General features: G+C 45.1%; 2 protein-coding genes and 1 long non-coding RNA gene across 4 annotated transcripts; 1 reads left to right on the forward strand and 2 right to left on the reverse strand.

Moving 5' to 3' along the window:
* Positions 1–864: 864 nt before the first annotated feature.
* EXOC3L1 (exocyst complex component 3 like 1) lies at positions 865–18,490 on the forward strand. 2 transcript variants are annotated; one of them, XM_087940610.1, is made up of 13 exons: positions 865–1,044; positions 1,841–2,001; positions 3,839–4,058; positions 5,854–6,529; positions 7,219–7,336; positions 9,513–9,638; positions 9,783–9,883; positions 10,923–11,033; positions 11,170–11,311; positions 12,698–12,823; positions 14,086–14,241; positions 15,754–15,878; positions 17,039–18,490. In XM_087940610.1, exons 1-13 carry the CDS (start codon positions 1,002–1,004, stop codon positions 17,223–17,225), a joined length of 2,292 nt encoding a protein of 763 aa, XP_087796736.1. In that variant the 5' UTR covers positions 865–1,001; the 3' UTR covers positions 17,226–18,490. The 2 variants fall into 2 exon arrangements, with proteins under 2 accessions (XP_087796736.1, XP_087796737.1); XM_087940611.1 differs by having other exon boundaries at positions 993–1,135.
* On the reverse strand, positions 6,512–13,164 carry LOC148124835 (uncharacterized). Its single transcript, XR_015744958.1, has 3 exons — positions 12,813–13,164; positions 7,238–7,321; positions 6,512–6,648 (listed from the first exon to the last, which is right to left on the reverse strand). It is a non-coding gene; the product is annotated as an uncharacterized LOC148124835 (long non-coding RNA).
* Positions 18,491–19,409: 919 nt separating the features above from the next.
* LOC113448357 (leukotriene B4 receptor 1-like) lies at positions 19,410–21,730 on the reverse strand. The gene is given in 2 exon segments (XM_026719014.2): positions 19,410–21,016; positions 21,019–21,730. Coding segments are annotated over 2 exon segments (987 nt in total). The 5' UTR covers positions 21,545–21,730; the 3' UTR covers positions 19,410–20,555.
* Positions 21,731–21,760: the final 30 nt, after the last annotated feature.

Here is a 21,760-nt window from a genome sequence, read left to right on the forward strand (position 1 = left end):
AGGAGAGGAGAAGGGAAGAGAGGAGAGGAGAAGGGAAGGGAATAGAAGAGAGGGGAAGGGAAAGGAATAGAAGAGAAGGGGAGAGGAGAGGAGAGAGAAGAGAAGGGAAGGGAATAGAAGAGAAGAGGAGAAGAGAAGGGAAGGGAATAGAAGAGAGGGGAAGGGAATAGAAGAGAGGGGAAGGGAAGAGGAGAGGAGAAGGGAATGGAATAGAAGAGAAGAGGAGAAGAGAAGGGAATAGAAGAGAAGAGGAGAGAAGGGAAGGGAATAGGAGAGGAGAAGGAAAGGGAAGAAAAGAAAGGAAAGGGGAGGGGAGGGGAAAGGAGAGGAGAATACATAACAGAGGTACAAATGACAGACTCAAAGATTCATCGCTTGAATCCTCAGGTCCATAATGATGAAGCTTCTTGGATGAGAAGCAAAATGTCATCTTCTTTTTCTTCCTCCAGGAAAAAAAAAAACAGCCCAGTTTCCCTTTTTGAAAAAGCACCTTGGAGGAAATTTACGTTCCCCCCCCCACCTATTGATGCATCAGGTCAGCTCCAGAGTTGCCATAGTCCAACACCCAAATCTCCCGAGTAATGCATTAGTTGACTTGAATGTTTAGAAATCAAACACAAACATTCACGAAGGAACTGCATCTACAGGCAGAGCAGAATAAGAAAGATCTCTGGATCCTGGCCAAGAGGATGCACGGATTCTTCCTGTGGTCAAAAGCCAGCAGCATCATTGATACGCTGAGCTGTTTTGTGCTGTTTCATCTGCATGCCCAAAGAATGAAACTGACCGGTAGATTAGCTGTTTCTCCCTCCCCCCCTCCCCCCCCCCCCCGCCGCCTTCCTATTCTGACATCCTGAGTGTTTCTGCTTCAGTGCTACAGAGCAAACCCAGCCCCAAGGAATATTAACTGACGGAAACGCTATTCACTGGCTCGCCTTCCTCTGCTCGGCCAGGTCCAGTCCTCAGCACTGAACCAGGGGGATCCTGCTGCCACTGAAGCCATGGGGATGTCTGCAGAGGACAGCGTTTCCACCCGTCCCAGAGGTAACAATCGACAAATGAAGGTTGGGGATTTTCTATATAGGGGCAGAAGCATGGGATATGTAACTCTCTCTACTGAGCAACAGCCCAATACGTAAGTCAACTACTTACGTCGATCTGTCTCTTTCTTCCTTTGACGTTTTCCACAGCAGTCACAGCCAAAGAATAATTTTACTTGCTACGGGAGGTGGGGGACGCAGGAACCCAATTCCCAAACTTTTGTGGTTGGAGCCAGGACCAAACTGGAATCTGGTTTATATTGGAACAGAAAGTTCAAGCTACTTTAATTTGGCGGCGTTCCACAAATCCCCTTCCATCTCTCACTTTTTTTAAAAAAACGTTGGTTTAGGGACAACTCGGATTTTTGCAAGCCTTGATCAGAGTGTGTCACCCCGAGGGATTGACACCAGGTCTTCTCATTTCATTCTGTTTGGGGACCAACTGGGCTGAGCGGTTTTGGGAGGCTGCGTTTTCGTTGCCTTCTTACTATATATAGTGGGAATAGCTTCAATTGAAGCTATTCCCACTATATATAGTAAGAAGGCAACGAAAACGCAGCCTCCCAAAACCGCTTACTTTTTCCCTCAAAGCCCCCTAAAAACCCAGCCTCCTCTGTGTAGCAAGGGAGGGATCTTTCATGTTTCAAGGCTGAGGAACCCAGAGCCGATGGTTCACCAGCTGCAGAGTTATGCGTTTCATTTCCTGTTTCCTTCCTGCATCCTTCGATGAAGCATTCCTGCCTGGTTAAAAACACACACACCGCCTGGAATTTTACATCCTTTCATTGTTGTTGTCTTAGTGGGAAAATGGCCAGAATTGGAAAAAGCAGAGAAGCTGGCAAGAGGGGCTGCCTTGAAGTGGGCATCTGGGGTGTTTTATCAACCAGACAAGCTGGATAGTCTTCCGCAGTACCAGATTCGGGAGATGCAGCGTAACAGGTTCATCGAATCCCGCATAAAGGTACGCAAGCATGGCAGGTAATTTCAATTACCTGATCTTGAAGGTCCTTGGTGCTCTCTGAGCTTGGTTGTTTTCTTGCAGATGTTTCATTACCCATCTAGGTAACACCATCAGTGCTAGAAGGGAGTGGGGTTTGCACTCTGTTCATATACAACCGGATTGCTCTGCCAGTGTTGGTGGAAGTATTCTGGATAGTTCCTTTATTAGGCTGTTGTTTACAGTCTGATTGGGTTTTTTTTGAGTTGGTAGTTCCTAGACTACCAGAATCTTGGACCAAGAGTATTGGAAGAAGGCATCGGGTCCAACCCTCTGCTAAATTAAAACACAGATGCATTATAACACACTACAAAATGGGCAGAGTTCAAGACACAACAGCACAATATTGCTTTTGACTGACCCCGCCCATACATGTCTCTATTAACCCATCCCCAACAGATGACTGTCCAGCCTCTGCTTGTACTCATCCAGAGAATGAAATTTCAGTCATTTTCCCCAACCTTCATTGCTTCTACTCTCAAACTGTTTTTAACTATCAGGAAGTTTTCTTAACAGTCAACCCAAGCCTGCTGTCCAGTAACAAGAGTTTTATCCCATGTCTTCCCCTCCAGAATAAGTTTCAATCTTTTCTGGTGTGATTTCTAGAGTTATTTGACAAGCTCTGTAGGGAGTCCTCGTTTAGTGACCATAACGCTGCAGGGGGTCCTTGTTTAATCCTCATTTAGTGACCATACTTAGGGCAACTCGGTTGCTAAATAAAGTGGCTGCTAAAAGAAACCACAATTGACTTTATTTATGATCTTAATTTAACTCTTCCCTGGTTTGTGAAGGTTGCAAATGTGAGGATTAATCACAAGATTATTTTTAAATCACCAACAGCAAAGAGTTGATAAATGAGGCAATTGCTAAATAAGAACTGTCTGTATTGAGTTTGAGTTTTATTTTCTTTCAGGCTAAGAATAGCTTGTTCCTTCAGTCTTTCCAGTTGCAATTAATTTATGTTCCAATTAAATCATATTTCTTGCCTTTTTTGGAACAAACCTGTTCCAGTTTGTTTCTGGCTTGTTTGAATCCTTTTAAAAGTACCCTTAACCTGTCATTTTATAGTGAGATGAGAATTTCTGTAATGTACAATTTTTCCAAAACTTTCTAATACTGGCAGGAATTGGGTGATCACACAACAATCCCCCAAAACTCCTTATCCATTTAATTTTATTCTTGGAATCAAATCTTTAAAAAAAATACCAAGGCAGTTTTTGCTTCCAGCACTGGGCCATGCACAGTTTGTCCTTATAAACAGTCCTCCCAGCTGCAGCCCATGAAGGGGATCAGGGCCCTTTCCTCCCCCATAGACCACACCATTCAGGTTTCTCCCTTATTTGCTCCTCCCTGCGTGCAGTAGGATGAAGAGGGGATGGGCCTGGGTCTTCCTCTGAATGCCCAGCCGGCCTGTGCCCTTCCCCAGTTTCCTCCACAACCTCCGGAACCACACTCCCACTCCCTGTCGGCTGTTCCTCCTTTCCCTCGGAGTCAGATTCTAACAGGGGCATGACAGCAACACACACTTGAAAAGTGAATCTGGCTTTCCCATTGACTTCACTTGTCGGAAGGTCAGGGAAAGGGTTCACATGAGCTGGGACACTGCAACAGTCATAATTATGAACCCGTTGCCAAGTGTCTGAATTTTGATCACGTGTCCATGGGGATACTGCAACGGTCGTGTGAACAATGGCCGTAACTCACCTTTTTCAATGCTGTTGTAGCTTTGAACAGTCACTAAATGAACTGTTGTAAGTCGAGGACTTACCCGTAATGACTTAACTTCTGGCTTTGCCTCCAGTCCACTGCTCAGTCCTACCTGGAAGGCATGAACACGGGCCTGGAGGAGCTGCATTCTGCCCTCGCCAATGTCCAACCCATACAAGAAGAACTGGCGACCATTGAGAAGGATCTCACATCATGCATCAAGTCTTTTCGGAGCTTACGGGAGCTACGAGAACTGGGCACGAAGCATGGCCAACTGGAGGCAGTGGTCCAGATGTTGCCCCAGCTTTTCTCAGGTGACTTGGGCACTGCGGAACCCCACCGTCTGGCTGTGCCATTCCGAAACCCATTGCAAAATTTTATGGCCTTAACACGGAAGCATGAGCCCTCTGAATCTCTTTCTAGCCCGCATGAAAACCTTAGATTTAATTCCCCCTTATTTTCATTCCCCAAAACTAAGTTTGATCACATTTTCATAGCAAAGCACAGGTATAGAACTAGTTATGTATATATTTGTCTCAGAAAGGGGGAAATGTTAAGAATATGGGAAAATAGTCTTACTAGCTGAACGTTATTATTGCTTCAGTTTCAATTAAATGTCAGCAACATGACATTTTATTCTTCTTTTGGCCCCAGTGATCTTCTGGAGTGGAGATCTTGATTTGAAGACCAAATTTAGACTTCCATCCCCCAAAGTTTGCATAGGCTTTCTCCAAGCCAGGAATGGAGATTTCTATACTAGTTATATCAGAGTTGTTTTTACTCCAACACGGTTTCCGCTTTTTTCCCCTTGTTCTTTATTATTTTCAATGCTCTCTCAAGCAATACAAATATAAATACAATTGTGAAAGAATAAGAATGAATTTTCAACTGGAGTCCAATGTGTTAAATGCTGTTTTTATATCAAGGTGTAAAAACAGGTGGAAACCTAACATGAAATTAAAAGGGCTATTTCATTGTGGAAAATAGGCTGATTTTTAAAAAATAATTTAGAAACAAAAAGAAATTTTAATTGCCCACCAAGAAGAAAAAATAACACATTGTAAGAACTTTTACAGTCAGAAACTGGGGGTGGTGCATTCAGTGGCCAAGCTAATGGAATGGCTAATTACTGTGTTTGTGACTTCTCGTTAACAGATATGGCTTATTGATTAATTTGTGTTTTTTTCCATTCCATTTTTCTTTTAAGACAGGGTGTCCAACTTTGGCAGCTCTAAGTGTCGTGCCCCTGTCAGAATCTGATTCAGAGGGGGAGGCCGAACGGCTGACAGGGAGTGGGAGTGTGGCTCCATTGGCTGTGCAAGAAACTGGGGAAGGGCAAAGTCCGGCTGGGCAGAGCAGAGGAGAGGTACAGCAACGGAGAGGGAATTCGGAGGAAGACCCAGGCCCACCCCCTCTTGATCCTAGGGCACGCAGGGAGGAATAGAGAAGGGAGCAACCTGAGTTGCGTGGCTTACGGGGGGAGGAAAGGGCCCTGATTCCCTTCCTTAGCTACAGCTGGGAACACAGCGTTTAAAAAGGGAAGCAAACTGTTGAGAGCAAATTGTGGAATTTATCGCGAGGCTTATCTGTGTTCCTGGCGTCTTCCCAACTTGTGTGTTTTGCTGTGCTTTCAAGTCTGCAATTCCTTCTCCTCCCCTGTCTAGTTAATTACTGCAGCATGGTTTGTTTGGATTTTTAGTTACAGTTTGTATGTACTTTGTTTTCGGACTGAATTTTCTCCACTTAAAGGCTGTTCTTGGGAGAGTTTTTCTCCAGCCGAAGATAAGCTGGACACTTGGGGCAAAATTGGAGATAATAAAGGGACTCCTTTTTGCTTATTGAACTGTGTTGCCTTTATGCCATCATCACATTATATCATCACATTAAGACTACCTGGCTGGGGAATTTTGGGAGTTGAAGCCCATGGATCTTAATGCTGCCAAGGTTGGTCACCCCTGTTCTAAGGGATTGAGGAAAGTAGGCATGTTTTTCCTCTGCTCAGTATACCAACCGCTGTTCGATGTTGTCTTTATTTCCTTTCCTTTTAGAGGTTTCCTTTTGGAAAACTTAAACTCGATCCCTGCCTTTCTTTTCCTCTTCTCCCTGCAGTGCCTCAACTCATTTCAGAAGGCTTCTACCACTTACAAAGCCAGAACCTCCTGAAAGCCCATCTAGGGCTCATGGATCTGGAGAGATTACGGGATAGCATCCTGTCCCAGTTGCATAACCGCAGCCTGCTCAGCCCCTCGAATCGGACCGACGTTGAGTCTTACTTTGGAGGCCTCTTGGAACTGAACGATGCCTTGGCACAGCATTTGTGGCGCACAGTTGCCCATGCCACAAAGGTGGTATTGGAGGACCCATCTCTTTTGGTGTCAGCCGTACGGATCATCGAGAGAGAGGAAACTATAGATGCCGCCGTGGCACTGAGGTCCCAACCTCATGGCTTCCTCCCACCGGGACGCCCAAAACGTTGGAGAAGGAAATTCTTCCAAGTTGTTCAAGACACTGTCATAGCTTCCTATTTCCAGGCTGAGCCAAACAAGACTCAAGGCCAGGGGCTTAGTAGCCACTTGGCATCCCTGCAAAGTAGCATCCTAGCAGAATTAGGCATCGTGAAAGATTGGCTGGTCCAGTGCTGCCCTCCTCATTACAACATCCTCACGGCCTTCGCCACCATGTTCCACCAAGGCCTAACCGATCACCTGCATCACATCCTTACCTGGGAGCTAGATAAACAAGAGATCTTCGCTCTCCTTCACTGGTCAATTCATGTCTACCCAAGGTGGGTGCCACTGCTAGTGGGTGCTGAAGGCCGGGAGGCATTTCCAAGCTTTTTAGGAAGAGATTCTGGAAGCGATATTGATGATTGTAGCATCCATATGAGCCAACCGTGTGCAGCAGCTGCCAAAAAAGCCAACACAGTTCTAGGCTGCATAAACAGAGGGATAGAATCAAGATCACGTGAAGTGTTAATACCACTTTATAAGGCCTTGGTAAGGCCACACTTGGAATGCTGCATCCAGTTTTGGTCGCCATGATGTAAAAAAGGATGTTGAGACTCTAGAAAAAGTGCAGAAAAGAGCAACAGAGATGATTAGGGGTCTGGAGGTTAAAACATATGAAGAACGGTTGAAGGAACTGGGTATGTTTAGTCTAATGAAAAGAAGGACTAGGAGAGACATGATAGCAGAGTTCCAATATCTCAGGGGCTGCCCCAAAGAAGAAGGAGTCAACCTATTCTCCAAAGCACCTGAAGGCAGGACAAGAAGCAATGGGTGGAAACTAATCAAGGAGAGAAGCAACTTAGAACTAAGGAGGAATGTCCTGACAGTTAGAACAATTAATCAGTGGGTGCATGTTAGAATTTTACTTGGGGTGTCTCCAATCCAGCCTGGCCTGTTGAAGAAGGCTGCTAAAAACTTCCTTCTGCATTTTTGTCCCGATTCCCCCCTCCCTTTTTAAAAACATCAGTTCTGAAATGATGGCTCACCCAGATCTGCTTCCTGAAGTCGACATCTCAACCTTGGCTCCTCTGCTTCCAGCAGATACCATCGGCTCTCTGGAAGAGTCTTACCTGGGGAAAGTACAGGTGAGTTAGAAGACCAGGTTCAGGGTTTTGAAAATGCAATTATCTGTGGGCACAGAAGGAGATCTGGATGTCTTTAGCAGTGATTGAACCTGAGTCCGTGGGCTACTATGAGAAGGTAACTCAAGGTTTCAGGCAAATTCTTTTCCCCCACTACCTGAAATTTCCTTGGAGATGCTGAGAGTACATTGTAAGACTCTATTATCTACATCCAAAATGCTTCCAAGCCACATTATTGCCATTTATCCTAACATTACCATTGGAGAAGAGTTCAAATCCACTCCAGGGACCTTTTTTGGGGATGGGCAGGGGTGAGGGCGAGGCCTTGTTTTAAAGAGAAAAGCAGGAAATATATTTAATAATATTGAGAACTGACACAACCACAACAAGACGTATCTCAGAAGGCATTATACTATGGGCAAGTTTCCAGCAAGACCTGACAAGGATAAACAAATGAACGTCAGTTTCTCATCTTCTATATATATATATAAAAGCAAAAATAGCACTCACGCATCATCACAAAATCTCCAGAACCGTAAAGCCTACAAACTTGAATTTGGGCACGTATGTTCCTCTTGGCTTCTAGGTGCTCACTAAGAAAGGATTTTTCAAAATGGCCATCAGAGCATTCGTATTTCCTATATTATTATTATTTATACTCTCTGATGCTAAGGAGTTCTATTCCCCCTTCCCACCTGAAAAGAAATCTGTTCCAAATGCAAAACACAAGCAGAGGAGAGGAGTTTCCATTTTAGTTTCACAGCAGCAACTAGCTTTAGTACAGAACAGTTGAGCTAACCCACGCCCAGGCTCCTTGCTGTCTCCTTCTTGCTCACATCAACAAATACTGTTTCAGTATCTAAAGAGCCCTCAACTCTCTTGCACACTGGCAAGACGCTAGCCAGATGAATACCAATGGATGCTGATAGGCAGAGGTAGAATTTTTTTGGCCTTATTTTTCTCCCCCAAAACTAAGCCCAACCACATAGTTTCGTAGCGAAGCATGAGCATCGAGCTAGTTTTGAATAAAAAAGGAGAAAAAAGCGGTCAATTAAATTTAACATTTCACGTGTAGTATCCACCCTGGCTGGCTACAGGGAGAAGAAATTCACGGAATATTCACTTCCCGCTCCCTCCCACCCCACCCTGGCCAAGGAATGCTGTCAGGACGATTTCGTGCCACTCCTTTTCTAATCCTGGAGCGAAGTAGCTAGAGAGACCTGCTCTGTAGCTATCAAACCAGCCATTGCCTAGCAGAACAGAGATATGTGCCGCTAGTTCAAAGCACCATCCTGGGCGGAGTCCCTCCCACTTCAGGAATCTTGATTCACACTCTGACTTGAATAAAGGTTGACCTAATGGTGGAACACCAGCAGCCTCCTTGGGGCTCTGGGGAGAGCCCAGGGAGATGGGCTGAGTCTTGCGGCCATTTTACTGCAACAGACAGAACTGCAAACAGGAGGGGGAAAGGTGGCAGCCAAGCCAAACCACCGCGCTGTTTATGCTCAATTGCTTTGAGTGGGCTCAAGCAGACTGTTGTGGTTAGCTGGCAGCAGGTGTGGATGGCCGAGGAGAGCGAGGACTCAGATGAGGGGCCAGGACCATTAGGGAATGGACTGCTGCCTTCAGAGATTATGGGGGCTGGCAGCAGCGACGAGGAAGTTCCCGAGGAGCCTGTGCCAAGGGCGCGTGCACACAAGGTTGCTCGCAGGAAAGAGCAGCTGCAGGAGCATGGGCAACTCAGTAGTAAGGCTGCAAGTTAATGGCCCATCCTTCAAGAGGATAAAAGCCAGCTGGGAATCGGATGTTCTTTGCAGGCAGCAAAGACGTTTTGAAACTCGAGCCTCATGGACATTGCAGTATCTTAGTTGGCATCTGAAGACTCTTGTGTTGTAAAATATTTCCAGGTGATCTTATCTGTTATTCGTGGCAGACTCGCACAGTTTTGGTGAGGCTCATGCTTATCAGCAGCCTTTTAACTGGGGATTCGTAAGAATCATTGAAAGGTTTCTGTTCCCTTTGATTCGTGTTTGTTTTATTGGAAAAGGGTTTGGGGTCAGAACACAGACCAAATGAGACACGTGAATCGCAACAAGCGGGAACTAGTAAAAGATCTGGACTTTGAGTTCATTCCAAAGGCTCAGGATCACTTGATCCCCGTTGTGTTTCCTTCCTCTAGGCGAGCATTGCAGAATGGATGCAGAAGGCTCTAGAAATGGAGTTCGAGGAATGGCTTTGGGGCAAAGAACCCGAATCCGACTATCAAGGCTTCTTCCAGAGCAACCTGCCTATCATTGCCATGAAGGTTAGGAGGAGGAATTGGGGAGGCAAGGAGAGAAGAGTTAGCTAACTGAACAAAGAAGATATTTCTAATTGTAGAAGCCAAATCAAGAGTTTGATTTCCCCATCTGTTTTTTTCCCCCTCTCTCTTTCCCATTAAATATCTCAGATGCTTGATGAAAACATTAGAGTGGTATCGCTCATCTCTGGTATTCTCCAGCAGAAAGTTCTTGAAATGGCTTTGGGAGAGTTGGAGGCCTTTTTGGGCAGGTCAGTTTCATCTTGTATGCTAATTAATTCCAAAAAACAGGATGGCCTATATAACCTCAACACCTCAGTAACAGAGAAGAATCTTCGGGTCCAATCTGTAGTCACATCTGAGCTGAATCAAGTTGAAAGTTCATTTCTGAAAGTTCTTGGTTCGTAATTGGATCCATCTTGGTCCTGTCCACCATTAAGTCAGACTATTGGTGGTTATACATCAGTGTGGGAAAAGAGATTGGCTTGCAAGCTAGAAACATGAGCCAGCAGTGTGCAGCAGCAGCCAAAACAAGCCACTGCAATCCTAAATTGCATTAACAAAGGGATACAATCAAGATCAAGTGACTAATACTTTATAATGTGGTGACCAAAAGTGGATGCAGAATTCTAGGTGGGGTCTTATTAAGGCTTTGTAGAGATAAAGCCTTAATAAGACCCCACCTAGAATTCTGCATCCACTTTTGGTCACCACATTATAAAAAAGATGTTGAGGCTCTAGAAAGAGTGCAGAGAAGAGCAACCAGGATGATGAGGGGACTGGAGGCTAAAACGTACAATGAACGGTTGCAGGAACTGGGCTTGGCTGGTCTAGTGAAGAGAAGGACCAGGGGAGACAGGATAACAGTCTTCCAATATTTGAGAGGCTGCCATAGAGAGGAGGAAGGGATTGAGCTATTTTCCAAGGCACCTGAAGACCAGACAAGGAACAATGGATGGAAACTGAACAGGGAGAGATTCAACCTGGAAATAAGGAGAAATTTTCTGACAGTAAGAACGATCAACCCATGGAACAGAAGTTACCTTCAGAAGTTGTGGGAGCTTCATCACTGGAGGCTTTCAAGAAGAGATTGGACTGCCATTTGTCAGAAATAGTGTAGGGTTTTCTGTTTGGGCAGGGGGTTGGACTAGATGACTTACAAGGTGCCTTCCAACTCTGGTAATCTGTAAGTATGGTGACTACATGGATCTTTCCATTCCGCTATGATTTCACCAAAGGCTTCCGGGTAAACAAGGCCTCACATAATAAGTGTGTCTTTCCTTTCTGTAGCCTGTATGAGAAACTGGTAGAATTTTGTAAAGCACATCAGCAAGAGCCCATGGCATCTACGTACTACACAGCGAGATTGTTGTCCACTGTCAACAACTGCTTGGCTCTCAGGTATTCCCAAAGGCTGTTTCTGTACTTCTCTCTCTCTCTCTCTCTCTCTCTCTCTTCCTCTCTCTCCAGGCCAGATGTTTTCTTCACCTTCTTAGCCATCAGCCGTCTTAATTATTTCTCTTCTCTTTCCTGGCAGCTCCTCCGTCTCAGCCTTGTGTGCTAACGGGTTGCCTCCTGAAGAGCCTGCCAGGATGCTACCATCTCTACACACGGCCTTAGAGAAAACTCAGAAGAAGGCATGCCAACTTCTATTGGAGGAGATGCTGGCTGACTTGAAGGTACCCCTCATTCAGCACCACACACAGCAGTGGGTTTGGTTCTGGTTTTAGGGTGCATGGAGAACCAAACTAATAGTGGTTATTCAATACGCCATGATCAAACGATTCCTGGCTTAGCCTGCAAGCTGAACCAGGTTACTGATTGCGACACATCTGGCACAACCTTTGGAAAACAGACTCCAGCTGTCTTGTGCAAACACACACACACACACACACACTTCAAAAGGTGAGAGCTAAATAGCACATCAGGCTGAAACAAACCAATGGTCAAAAGCTGTATTTCGCTGGATGTTGATATAAGTAGTTCATCCAGTAATTCCCATGCATGTTATAATGCAGGGGTCCACAAACTTGGCAACTTTAAGACTTGTGGACTTCAACTCTCAGAATTCCTTCGCCAGCTTTGCTGGATGGAGAATTCTGGGAGTTGAAGTCCAGAAATCTTAAACTTGCCAAGTTTGGAGACCTCTGTTATAATGTAAAGACAATGCTTGACTCTTGGGGGCGATGCTCACCTCTGTTTCTTAGCAGAGGGAGCCAAGTGTTGTCTGAAGACGGTTGTTGCCTTCCCACCAAAATGGTACCTATTTTTCTACTGGCATTAACTCATTTGCATGTTTTTGAACTGCTAGGTGGGCAGGAGCTGGGGCAAATAATGGGAGCTCACCCTGTCACAGGACACTTGGGTCTTAAACCTCTAGCTGCCAGCTTTCTAGCTGAGAAGCTCAACTATTTTTAACCTCTGAGCCCTATTACAATAGCGATCAAAGCAAACCAGTTGGTTGGGGTTTTTTTCAGCCTCTACGTCTGTCTGTAGTGGTGGCTCTTTCCGAGTCTACTTGTATAGCCTTGCATCTCATAGTAATAGCATTATTCTCAAATACAGGTAGTCCTCGACTTACAACAGTTTATTTAGTGACCATTCAAAGTTACAGTGGCACTGAAAAAGTGACAATTACGACCTTTCTGGCAGCCCCATGCTCAAGTGGGCAGAATTCCGATTGCTTGGCAGTTGGTTCACACTTATGACTGTTGCTTTGTACCAAGGTAACCTGATCCCCTTTTGCAACCTTTTGACAAGCAAATCAAGGAGGAAGCCAGATTCACTTAACAACCCAAGTTACTAACTTATCAACTGCAGTGATTCGCTTAGTAATGGTGGCAAGAAAGGTCATAAAGTGGGGCAAAACTCACTTAACAAATGTCTCCCCTAATAACAGACATTTTGGGCTCAGTTGCCGTCATAAATCGAGAACTCCCTGTAGATTAACTTTTGTTTAACAGCTGCTAGCATTTTCTCTTTTTTTGCTCCTTGGAATGCTGTTCTGAGCTCCTCTAAATAAGAGGAGAAGAATAAGACATGGCTTCTCTTGTGGTCTGTTCCAGCCACTCTTTGCCCAGTTCCCCTCCCGCCAGTGGCTGCTGGATGACTGTCAGCTGATGAACAACATCTGCGAGGTGATTGACAAGCATGTGGAAGGTTTCGGCAGAACTCACAAACCTGTCAGCATGGTAAGATCCTGGCCACTGCTGGGGACATTGATGCTGGGAATGGGAAAGATCTACCCATTCAGAGTTGGTCTTCAGCCAGTTCTGACCAGTTCTGGAGAACTGGTAGCAGAAATTTTGAGTCGTTTGAAGAACCAGCCAATACCGCCTCTGACTGGCCCCGCCAACCCCATCTATTCTCTGCCTCCCATTAAGTCCCAGCTGATCGGCTGGGTCTTCTTTGGTTGCCCTGCACAGGAGGACAGAGATGGAAAGCAGGTTAGTGGGGTGAGGAGAAAATGGAGATTTTGCAGTATCCTTCCCTTGCCACGCCCACCAAGCCACGCCCACAGAACCGGTAGTAAAAAAAATTGAATCCCACCACTGTATCCACTAAAAGTCCAGGGTGAGCATCATCCTGCGATCATCACAAGCCTAATGGTAGGTCAGTCTGTTAGCAAAACAAGAGACAATTAGCAATCGCACTTAGACTTATATACCGCTTCACAGTGCTTTCCAGCCCTCTCCAAGTGGTTTACAGAGTCAGTCTCTTGCCCCCAACAATCTAGGTCCTCATTTTACCCGTCTTGGAAGGATGAGTCCACCTTGAGCCTGGCAGGATTTGAACTGCCAAATTGCAGGCAGCCAATAGTCAGCAGAAGTAGCCTGCAGTACTGCCCTCTAACGACTGCGCCACCGAAGCTCTGAATGAAGGAGATTCTAAACATTATGCGCAAATGAGACAAAGAGGAACAAAGATATTACAGGATGCGGTCTTTAATTGTTTCAACTTCAAGTGGATAGCCTTTTTCTATTTCAAAATTGCAAAGATAATCTATAAAATACCATATGACAGATGGGATAAACGCAAGGAACCGGGGGGGTGGGAGTTGGAAATCCCCCTTTTTTCATCATTTCCTCCCTCTTTTAGATATTTTTTTTTCTTTTGCCCTTTATATTGTACATCCCCTTCTCTCTCACCCAAGCTCTACAGAAAAGAGAAATCGTTGATGACGTGCAGAGGGATAGCTAAAATTCAGTCAAACATTACACCTGATCTTAGCGTTGTAGGCGCCCATTTTGTCCTATCTGGAAATGCCAAGAGTGAAACCAGAATCTTTTTTACACAAATCCTTCCCCTAAAGCAGGGTTTCCTAAGTTTCAGCTCAGAACAATCCGGGTTAGTTAGCGAGGGGACATACTCGCAAACTGGATTTCGGCCATATCCAGAAACACTATGCCTCTTTTTTTTTTCCCCCCCTTTCTCCTATAACGCCCACTAACAGTACCTGCTGTCAGAAGCTGAGCACCTGGTCATGAGCCAATATGTGAAGTCCCTTTTGCAGAAACGGATGACGTGTCAAACAGCCGAAGAGAGGAGCAAGATGTCTGCAAGAATGCTGCAGGATACCTCTCAGCTAAAGGAACTCTTCTGTGCCCTGGTGAGAAAAAAGGGTGAGGGATAAAAGCCACCACAACTTCCCAGCCAAGGTAGAAAGGCGGCAAAAGAGAGGGTGGGAATTCCTGGAGGAGAGGCAGACTAATTTGGCCAAACAAGGGTAAGGGGAAATGACTATTACAACCCAAGAGGCAATAAGGCAGAAGGATTTTCATGGTTCGTGCCATTTTAAAAATAGGCTAAAACTCAACACTGCAACCTCATAGCCACAAAACAGAAGTGGTGGAAGGGAGAATTGCAAAATAATAGCAATAATAATAATAACTAGGTTTGTAGCCACTGCAATCAAAGAAGACTGGCGGCAATTGGCATAGACCAAATAAACCACAATAAAGTACCCATCCTAAAAAAAAAAAAAAACCAACAGTCAACTGGAAGTAACATTTGTGATTCCAAATGTTTTCTGGTCGTTGATTTGGTGATTAAATAAACTTAAATAAATATGTGCACTTTTATTTCTGATTGACTGTCCCAAAGGTGTTTTTTTCAAGAGGCAATGGGACTTTCTGTTTTTTTTTTCTTGGAAGATGTTTCACTTCTAATCCAAGAAGCTTCCATAGCTCTTCTTCTTCAGAGCAGGGGTTGCCAACCTTTTGGACCTCAGGGACCACCAAACTCATACTTTTAAATCCCACAGACCAGAGACCCTGGGAAAATCCCCCCCAAAAGTCTGCAGGAAAATTCCCTACCCCGTTTTCCTACCGATCGATCATTCTTTATTTGGGATCGCAGGATACCGTCTCCAGCTCCGTTCTCACAGGGAGAGAGAGAGACTTTTGGCTTCATGCAAGGAAAGCAGCAGAAGCAGCAGAAGCCTTTCTTTCTCTCCCCCAAACTCTACCAGGAATGAGTCTTTGTGAGACTTGTTGTGCCAGCGCAGCATCTTGGAGCAGGAGGCCTTGCAGGGTTCCAAAGACTCATTTCTGGCAGAGTTTGGGAGAGAGAAAGAAAGACTTTTGCTGCTTTCCTTGCGTGCTGCCAAAAGCAGAAGAAGAAAGAAGCGGAAAGAAGCAGCCCAGCGGCCAGGCCAGGTGCATGAAGTGAGTGGGGCAAGTTTCCCCCCTCTGCCCTTTCCCCCCTCTCCTTACTACCTGGTGTTGTTCACAATACAAGCCTTGTGTTCCTGCACAGCCTGGATTAATTGCTTTGGGGGGGTGCTTTGGGGTGACATTTCTCTGTGGACCGCCAAAATTTTCTTGTGGACCACCAGTGATCCCCAGCCCACTAGTTGGTGACCACTGACCTGGAGGACTGAGACTCTCCATAGATATTCCGGTTGACTGTTTATATAGCACGGAAACCTTGCTGTAGTTCCCTTTGGTCTATGCCTACTGTTGCCAGCCTTCCTCGATTGCTTTTGTACAATTCTCCCCTACATCCCTTTCAATCTTCTGTTTTGCGGGTATGAGATTGCAGCTGAGTTGAGTTTTGCTCTATTTTAAAAGGAGAAGTGGCTGTATTGGTTGTGAGCTACCTGGTCTCCTTTTCTTCCCAGGGCTTGGAGGAGGACAAACTGTCCCTCCAAGTCATTGCAGATCTGCAGCAAATCATCAGCCTCAAGGACCCTTCTATGCTTGGCCTGGAAGTGCTGGGATTCGTGTCAAAATATCCTGATATCAGGTAGGACACCCAAGTGGTGAAGAAAAGGAGAATTTTCCATCTTCCGATTGCAACATCCTCTGGCATCTAATCTTTGGGACTGAATGAGAAACTCAGAAACTGCTATAGTCTTCTTTTGACACCAGGTGCTCAGGATATGAATATTGGACCACAGGAATAACTAGGAATCAGTACTTGATTGTTTTATTTATCGTGAAGCATTTCTATTCTTTACATTTGCTTTAAGTGTCATATACGGTGTTATTAGTAACAAGAAGTCATTAGAAAAGGCAGCTTACAAATGTGGATGGATATGTACAATATCTGTGGAATTCTTGGTACACTCAGAGCTCGGTTGTTTTCTTGCAGACTTGATTTCTGTTTAAATACGGGTGAATGTTCCCACCAACATGGACAGAGCAAGCCATTGTACATAAATAGCAAGCACTCTTCTCGCACTGAAGATGTTACCTAGTTGGGTAGTGAACCGTCTTGGAGAAAACAACCAAGCTCCAAGAGCACCAAGGACTCCACAGTTCAACCTTCAGCTATAAATATTCTGTTTTGTGATATTTTTCTGTCCTGCTACTGCCCCATCCCCAGTCAGAAAGGGAGGACATTTTCCAAGAATTTTCAAGAGACTGAAGGCACGCTGCATTATTAGGATCAGTATATTCTAGGGGAAAGCCTGGGGTTGAAGAACATTGCAGCAGAGAAAACCGATAGCAAATAAACTATCCTGCAGAGGAACTCCTTCGTTCATCGATCTGCAGGCTTTCTCGCAGAGTTGACAGAAGAATAAACCAAAGAAAAAGCCACCTCCTTGTGTGTTCATTTGTGTGTGAGTCTGTGTGTGTGTGTATAATCTCTTATATACATCTCTGAGAGACTTCTCCCTCAGGGCTGCTTATTCAGATTCATATTTGTAGGGGCCTTGTAGGTCATCTAGTCCAACCCTCTGCCCAAGCAGCAGACCCTACACCCTTTCTGGCAGATAGCAGCCTGGTCTCTTCTTGAAAGCCTCCAGTGCTCCCACAACTTCCGAAGGCAACTTTTGTTCCATTGATTGATTGGAAGAGCTCGCCATACAAGGTTCCATGATGATAAGTTGGTTTTGAAGTCTTTTCTCGCGTCCGCTGTAAAGTCGTGTAACACGCTTATCTTCCATCTTGTTTCTCCAGCGAGGACCACATTTCCATGTTCTTCTACTTGCGGGGCGACATCTCCAAAGAAATCTGCAATCACGTGCTGGGAATCATGGCACAGAATCCGCAAGTCCTACCGGAGAATTACGATCCCGTTTTCAGCAATATCTTGGTTCCTGCTCCAGAGCTGCCCTTCTGCCTTGGCAAGTCCAAATGTGCCTGAGAGCCCGCTAACTGTAGCTGCTACTCCTGCCGCCAACTGTCTTGCCAGCCTGTCTGAATCCACCAGTCTGCAGGCAAGGTGGAAAAACCTTATCTACGATACCAACAAGCCCTGCGCCATTTTGTGTGGCCAGATGCAAGGTTGCCGATACAGGTTGTACTCGACTTACGATCAGAGGTGGTATTCAGCCGGTTCTGACCAGTTCTGGAGAACCGGTAGTAGAAATATTGAGTAGTTTGGAGAACTGGCAAATCCCACCTCTGACTGGCCCCGCCCCACTCTATTCTCTACCTCCCAATGAGTCCCAGCTGATCGACTGGGTCTTCTTTGGTTGCCCTGCACAGGAGAACGGAGCTGGAAAGCAGGTTAGTGGGGTGGGGAGGGAAGGGGGATTTTGCAGTATCCTTCCCCTGCCACGCCCACCAAACCACACCCATCAAGCCATGCCCACAGAACCAGTAGTAAAAAAATTTGAATCCCACCACTGCTTATGATCACAGTGGAGCCCAAACTTTCTATGGCTAAGGGCAGGGGTGGGATTCTATTGGTTTGGGTCAGTTCAGGCAAACCAGATGTTAAAGTTACATCCGGTTCACCGAACTGGTATTTCAATCAACTGGCTCTCCCTGCATACCCCGCCCCTCCCGAGAGTCTCCACGTGGCCCATTTTTGATGGAGGTAAAACCAGGCCTTCCAAAGTCCGGAAATGGGTCTGTTTCTAGCCTCCAGAGCCCAGGTGAGGTGGTTTTCAACCTCCCAGAGGCCCTGGGGAGGCCTACGGACCCCCTGGAGGGGGGCCTCCCCGGGCTCCTGAGGCCCACCGGAAGCCGCAAACAGGAAGTTCCAGTAGGCCACGCCCATCATGGCCACACCCACCCAGCAACCAGGCAGCAAAACAGTGGCTGGGATTTTTGAATCCCACTCCTGGCTAAGGGAAACATTCCGCGAAGTGGATTTTTGACGAACTTTCTTGCCACGGTTGTTTAAGTGGATCACTGCCATTGTGAAGTTAGGGACACTGTTGTGAAGCGTATCTGGCTTCCTCCATTGACTGTGTTTGTCGGAAGGTCGCAAGCGGGGGAATCACGTGACTCCCCAAAACTGTAACCGTCATAAATATAAGTCAGTTGCCAAGCATCCAAATTTTGATCGCGTCGTAAGTTGCTGCAATGGTCAGAACACAAGTTACCTTTTTTTGGTGCCGTTGTAACTTTGAACAGTCATTAAATGAACAATTGTAAGTCAAGAACTACCTGTATTTTAAACCAGACGAGTCTCTTTTCTCCTTCTGCTTTTTCTTTCGTTGGCCTATCCACAAGTGGCCAAGGGTGGGCTCTGCTGGCTGGAGAATTCTGGGAGTTGAAGTCCACAAGTCTAAAGTTGCCAAGTTTGAAAACCTCTGGGATAGAGGATATTAGTCTCCCCCCCTCCAACAAAGGCTACTGCTTGTGAAGAGACAATCACAGTCCCACCACAACCATTCCCAAGTCTTGACACCCAGCTGCAGCCCTCAAGGTTTTTCCCTTGGGATCTGCGGGGCGTAAGGAAAGGAAGGATAAAGACTGATTAAAGAAAACACAGGTGTGAGATTACGGAAAGTTCCTCCATGCAACAAAGAAAGAAAAATAATAATAGAAATAAGCACAGAGGCTGAGATAAGTGGGATGGGGAGGGAGTGGAGATTTTGCAGTATCCTTCCTCTGCCACACTCACCAAGCCACACCACACCCACCAAGCCACGCCCCAGAACCGGTAGTAAAAAAGTTTGAATACCACCACTGAAACAAGGGATATAATGCCCTACTGCTCATGTTCCCCATCAACTGTTATCAAGGGCTATGTTTACTCTTGTACCAGAAATAATGTATGGTGATCCTAGCTACTAGCCATAGAAAGCCTTTATTTCACCAGCAACCCCACCATATCCATGAATCTGATAACAGGCAGCAAAAGAAGAGTCTAACTTGATTTTTGCACAGATATTTTTTTTTCAGACAAATAGTAACTGAATTGTTTTCCACTCTGTTTCCAGTCGCAGGAGCCCATTGGTTTTTCTGGGACAAAGTCATATTTGCAATATACCATATAGTGTGGGAAATAACTTGGGACACTTATTAATGGTCAGCAGCAACCCCACTGTTAGTCACTAGGTGCTTTTTATGTCCATTCTTTCTCATTGTTCAGGGTGATGCAGAATTGAATATATCGTAGAGTAGAAAATACACCCCTCATAAATAAAATACTGAGCATCAGTTGTCTTGAGAAGCAGGAAGAAAGCAAGCAACAGTTGGAACTGGGTTCGGATGTTTTAATTAACTATTTTAAAGACTTAGTGAAATGGGATTTGGTTCCAGAGATTACTGACATTCAGAGTCAATTCTCTCTATTAACCATTACTGTTCCCCAAAACACCAACAAGAAAAACAGATTCTTGCTATACACTCTTTGAAATCACAACAGGAAGTGATGCATTGCCAGAGTAAAATAGGTTGACCGCAAAACATGCATTTTCAGGAAGTGTCTTACCAGACCCTTATCAAATCCTTTTCTCATGGTAACATTCCCACTCAAGAGGAACTCAACAAATGCGTGGAAATGCTTCACCTCACATTGATCTGATCAACATTAAAATATGGTTTTGAGTCACTGAAGAAATTCATACACTGCACTAAACTATAAATTGGTTTGGGATTGGTATAGCAACCCTTGTGACTTAATAAGTTGCATGATTCAGCTAATTGTGGCAAAATAACCCATAACTTAGCAGAAAGGGCAAACCACATGTTTCGCCTTCATCTTTTCATACCCTTGAAGGAAGACTAGAAAGTTTGACTTGAGCGTTTTCCTTAAAAATACCTTTTGTTCTGAGTAAGCCAGAAATTAATTCAAGCTTAATTAAGCAGATAAGTCAGGATCATGAACTAGAGTTTAACGTGTGTGTGTTTTTTTTTTAAATTCCAATAAAGTCTAGCTACAGTTGGTTTAGACCTGGATACAGTAAGCCATAAGAAGCAAACATTACTAATTCCTTCTGTAGAATTGGTCTGAAGGGAGGAGTAAAGCAATATAACTACCTGGGGAAAACAAATGAAATAATAAACAAGTCACACAGGAGAAAATAAAACTTCCCCAAATTGCCATCATGGAATTGTCAATATTCGAAACTAAAATAGTTCTCTGAACGCCTTTGTTCTCACCTCAGTTTCTCTATATCCTCTAAAATCTTTTATCTAACATCTTCCCTTGTAGCCCTTTCTAGATGCAACAATTGCATTCAATTCAGAAAATACAGAGTTTGCTAATCCAGTTTTGCTCCCAGTTCTTCCTGAACTATAAAGTCTGCATGGAAACAGTATTGGCCTTGGTTACTTTTTCCTCCGTGTCGTTGCGCAGTTTTTCAAACAGTTTTGCAAAATTAGTCTCGCGTAGCCCTCCACGGAAACTCCGTGCAGCAAAAGCGTAGAGGATAGGATTGATGCAGCTGCTTACAAAGGCCACCGTCGCCTGAATGTTGGCTAAAGTTTTAATGGACTCAAGTAACTTCTGGCTGACCTCGGGCTTGGCATGCCTCAGCAACAATGCAGAGATGGTGATGAGGTTTAAGATGTGATAAGGAAGCCAGCAAACAAAGAAGGCTCCAACAACTGCAGCAATCAATTTCCCGGTTTTCATTTCCTTGTGGTTTTTCAGAGTCCGAATCTTTCTCGCCACGTATGTGTAGCAGACGGCCAACACAGCAAAAGGGATCACAAAGGCAAACAGTGTCTCCACTATGTTAAATACGAGCTGTGGTTGTCCGAGTTGTAAAATTCATCTGTGCACTTTCCTTCGGGCATCTTTTTGTATGAGAATATTAAACACGGGCAGGAGAGAAGCCCGGCTAGCAACCAAACAGCTAGCATGATCCCATACACCTCCCTTGGCTTCCTCCATCTTTGGGAAGCAAATGGAAGGACCACCACCGCGAAGCGGTGGAGGCTCATTAATGTGATGGAGAAGATGCTGGTGTAGACGGTCAAACACACGAGGTACATGAGGAACCAGCACATGAAGTTCCCAAAAACCCAGTCTTTGACGAAATAGTAAGTCCAGAAAGGCACCGTCAATATTACCAGTAAGTCGGCCACAGCTAAGTTCAGGATGAGGGCAATGGTGAAGGAGCGCTGGGGGAATTTGGAAAGGATAGTCCAGATCACGAGACCATTGCCAGGAGCCCCAATCAAGAAGCACATAGTGAGGAACATAGTTGGAATGACTTTGTCCTTCAGAGCTTCCGTAGTCTGGTTGGTCGGTGTCCCTGTGACATAAAGTAAGGTCATTGTGTGTCCATATAGTCTTGTCTAAAGGCAAAAGAAGCTCCAGGACAAATGTACAGGATCACCGCGGAGTCAATATGCTCCCCAAGAAGAAGAAGAAGATCTCTTTGGCAAGGACCAGTTTCTTTTAAAAAGAGGGTTTGGGGTTTTTTTTTTTTTTAAACTCAGCCTGGGATATCCTGATTGGTTCTGCAACAGAAGTACATGAGAAATAGAGAG

The sequence above is a fragment of the Pseudonaja textilis genome, chromosome 11, assembly GCF_049901715.1.
Source record: "Pseudonaja textilis isolate UNSWEBS1 chromosome 11, rPseTex1.2, whole genome shotgun sequence".
Classification (NCBI taxonomy): domain Eukaryota; kingdom Metazoa; phylum Chordata; class Lepidosauria; order Squamata; family Elapidae; genus Pseudonaja; species Pseudonaja textilis.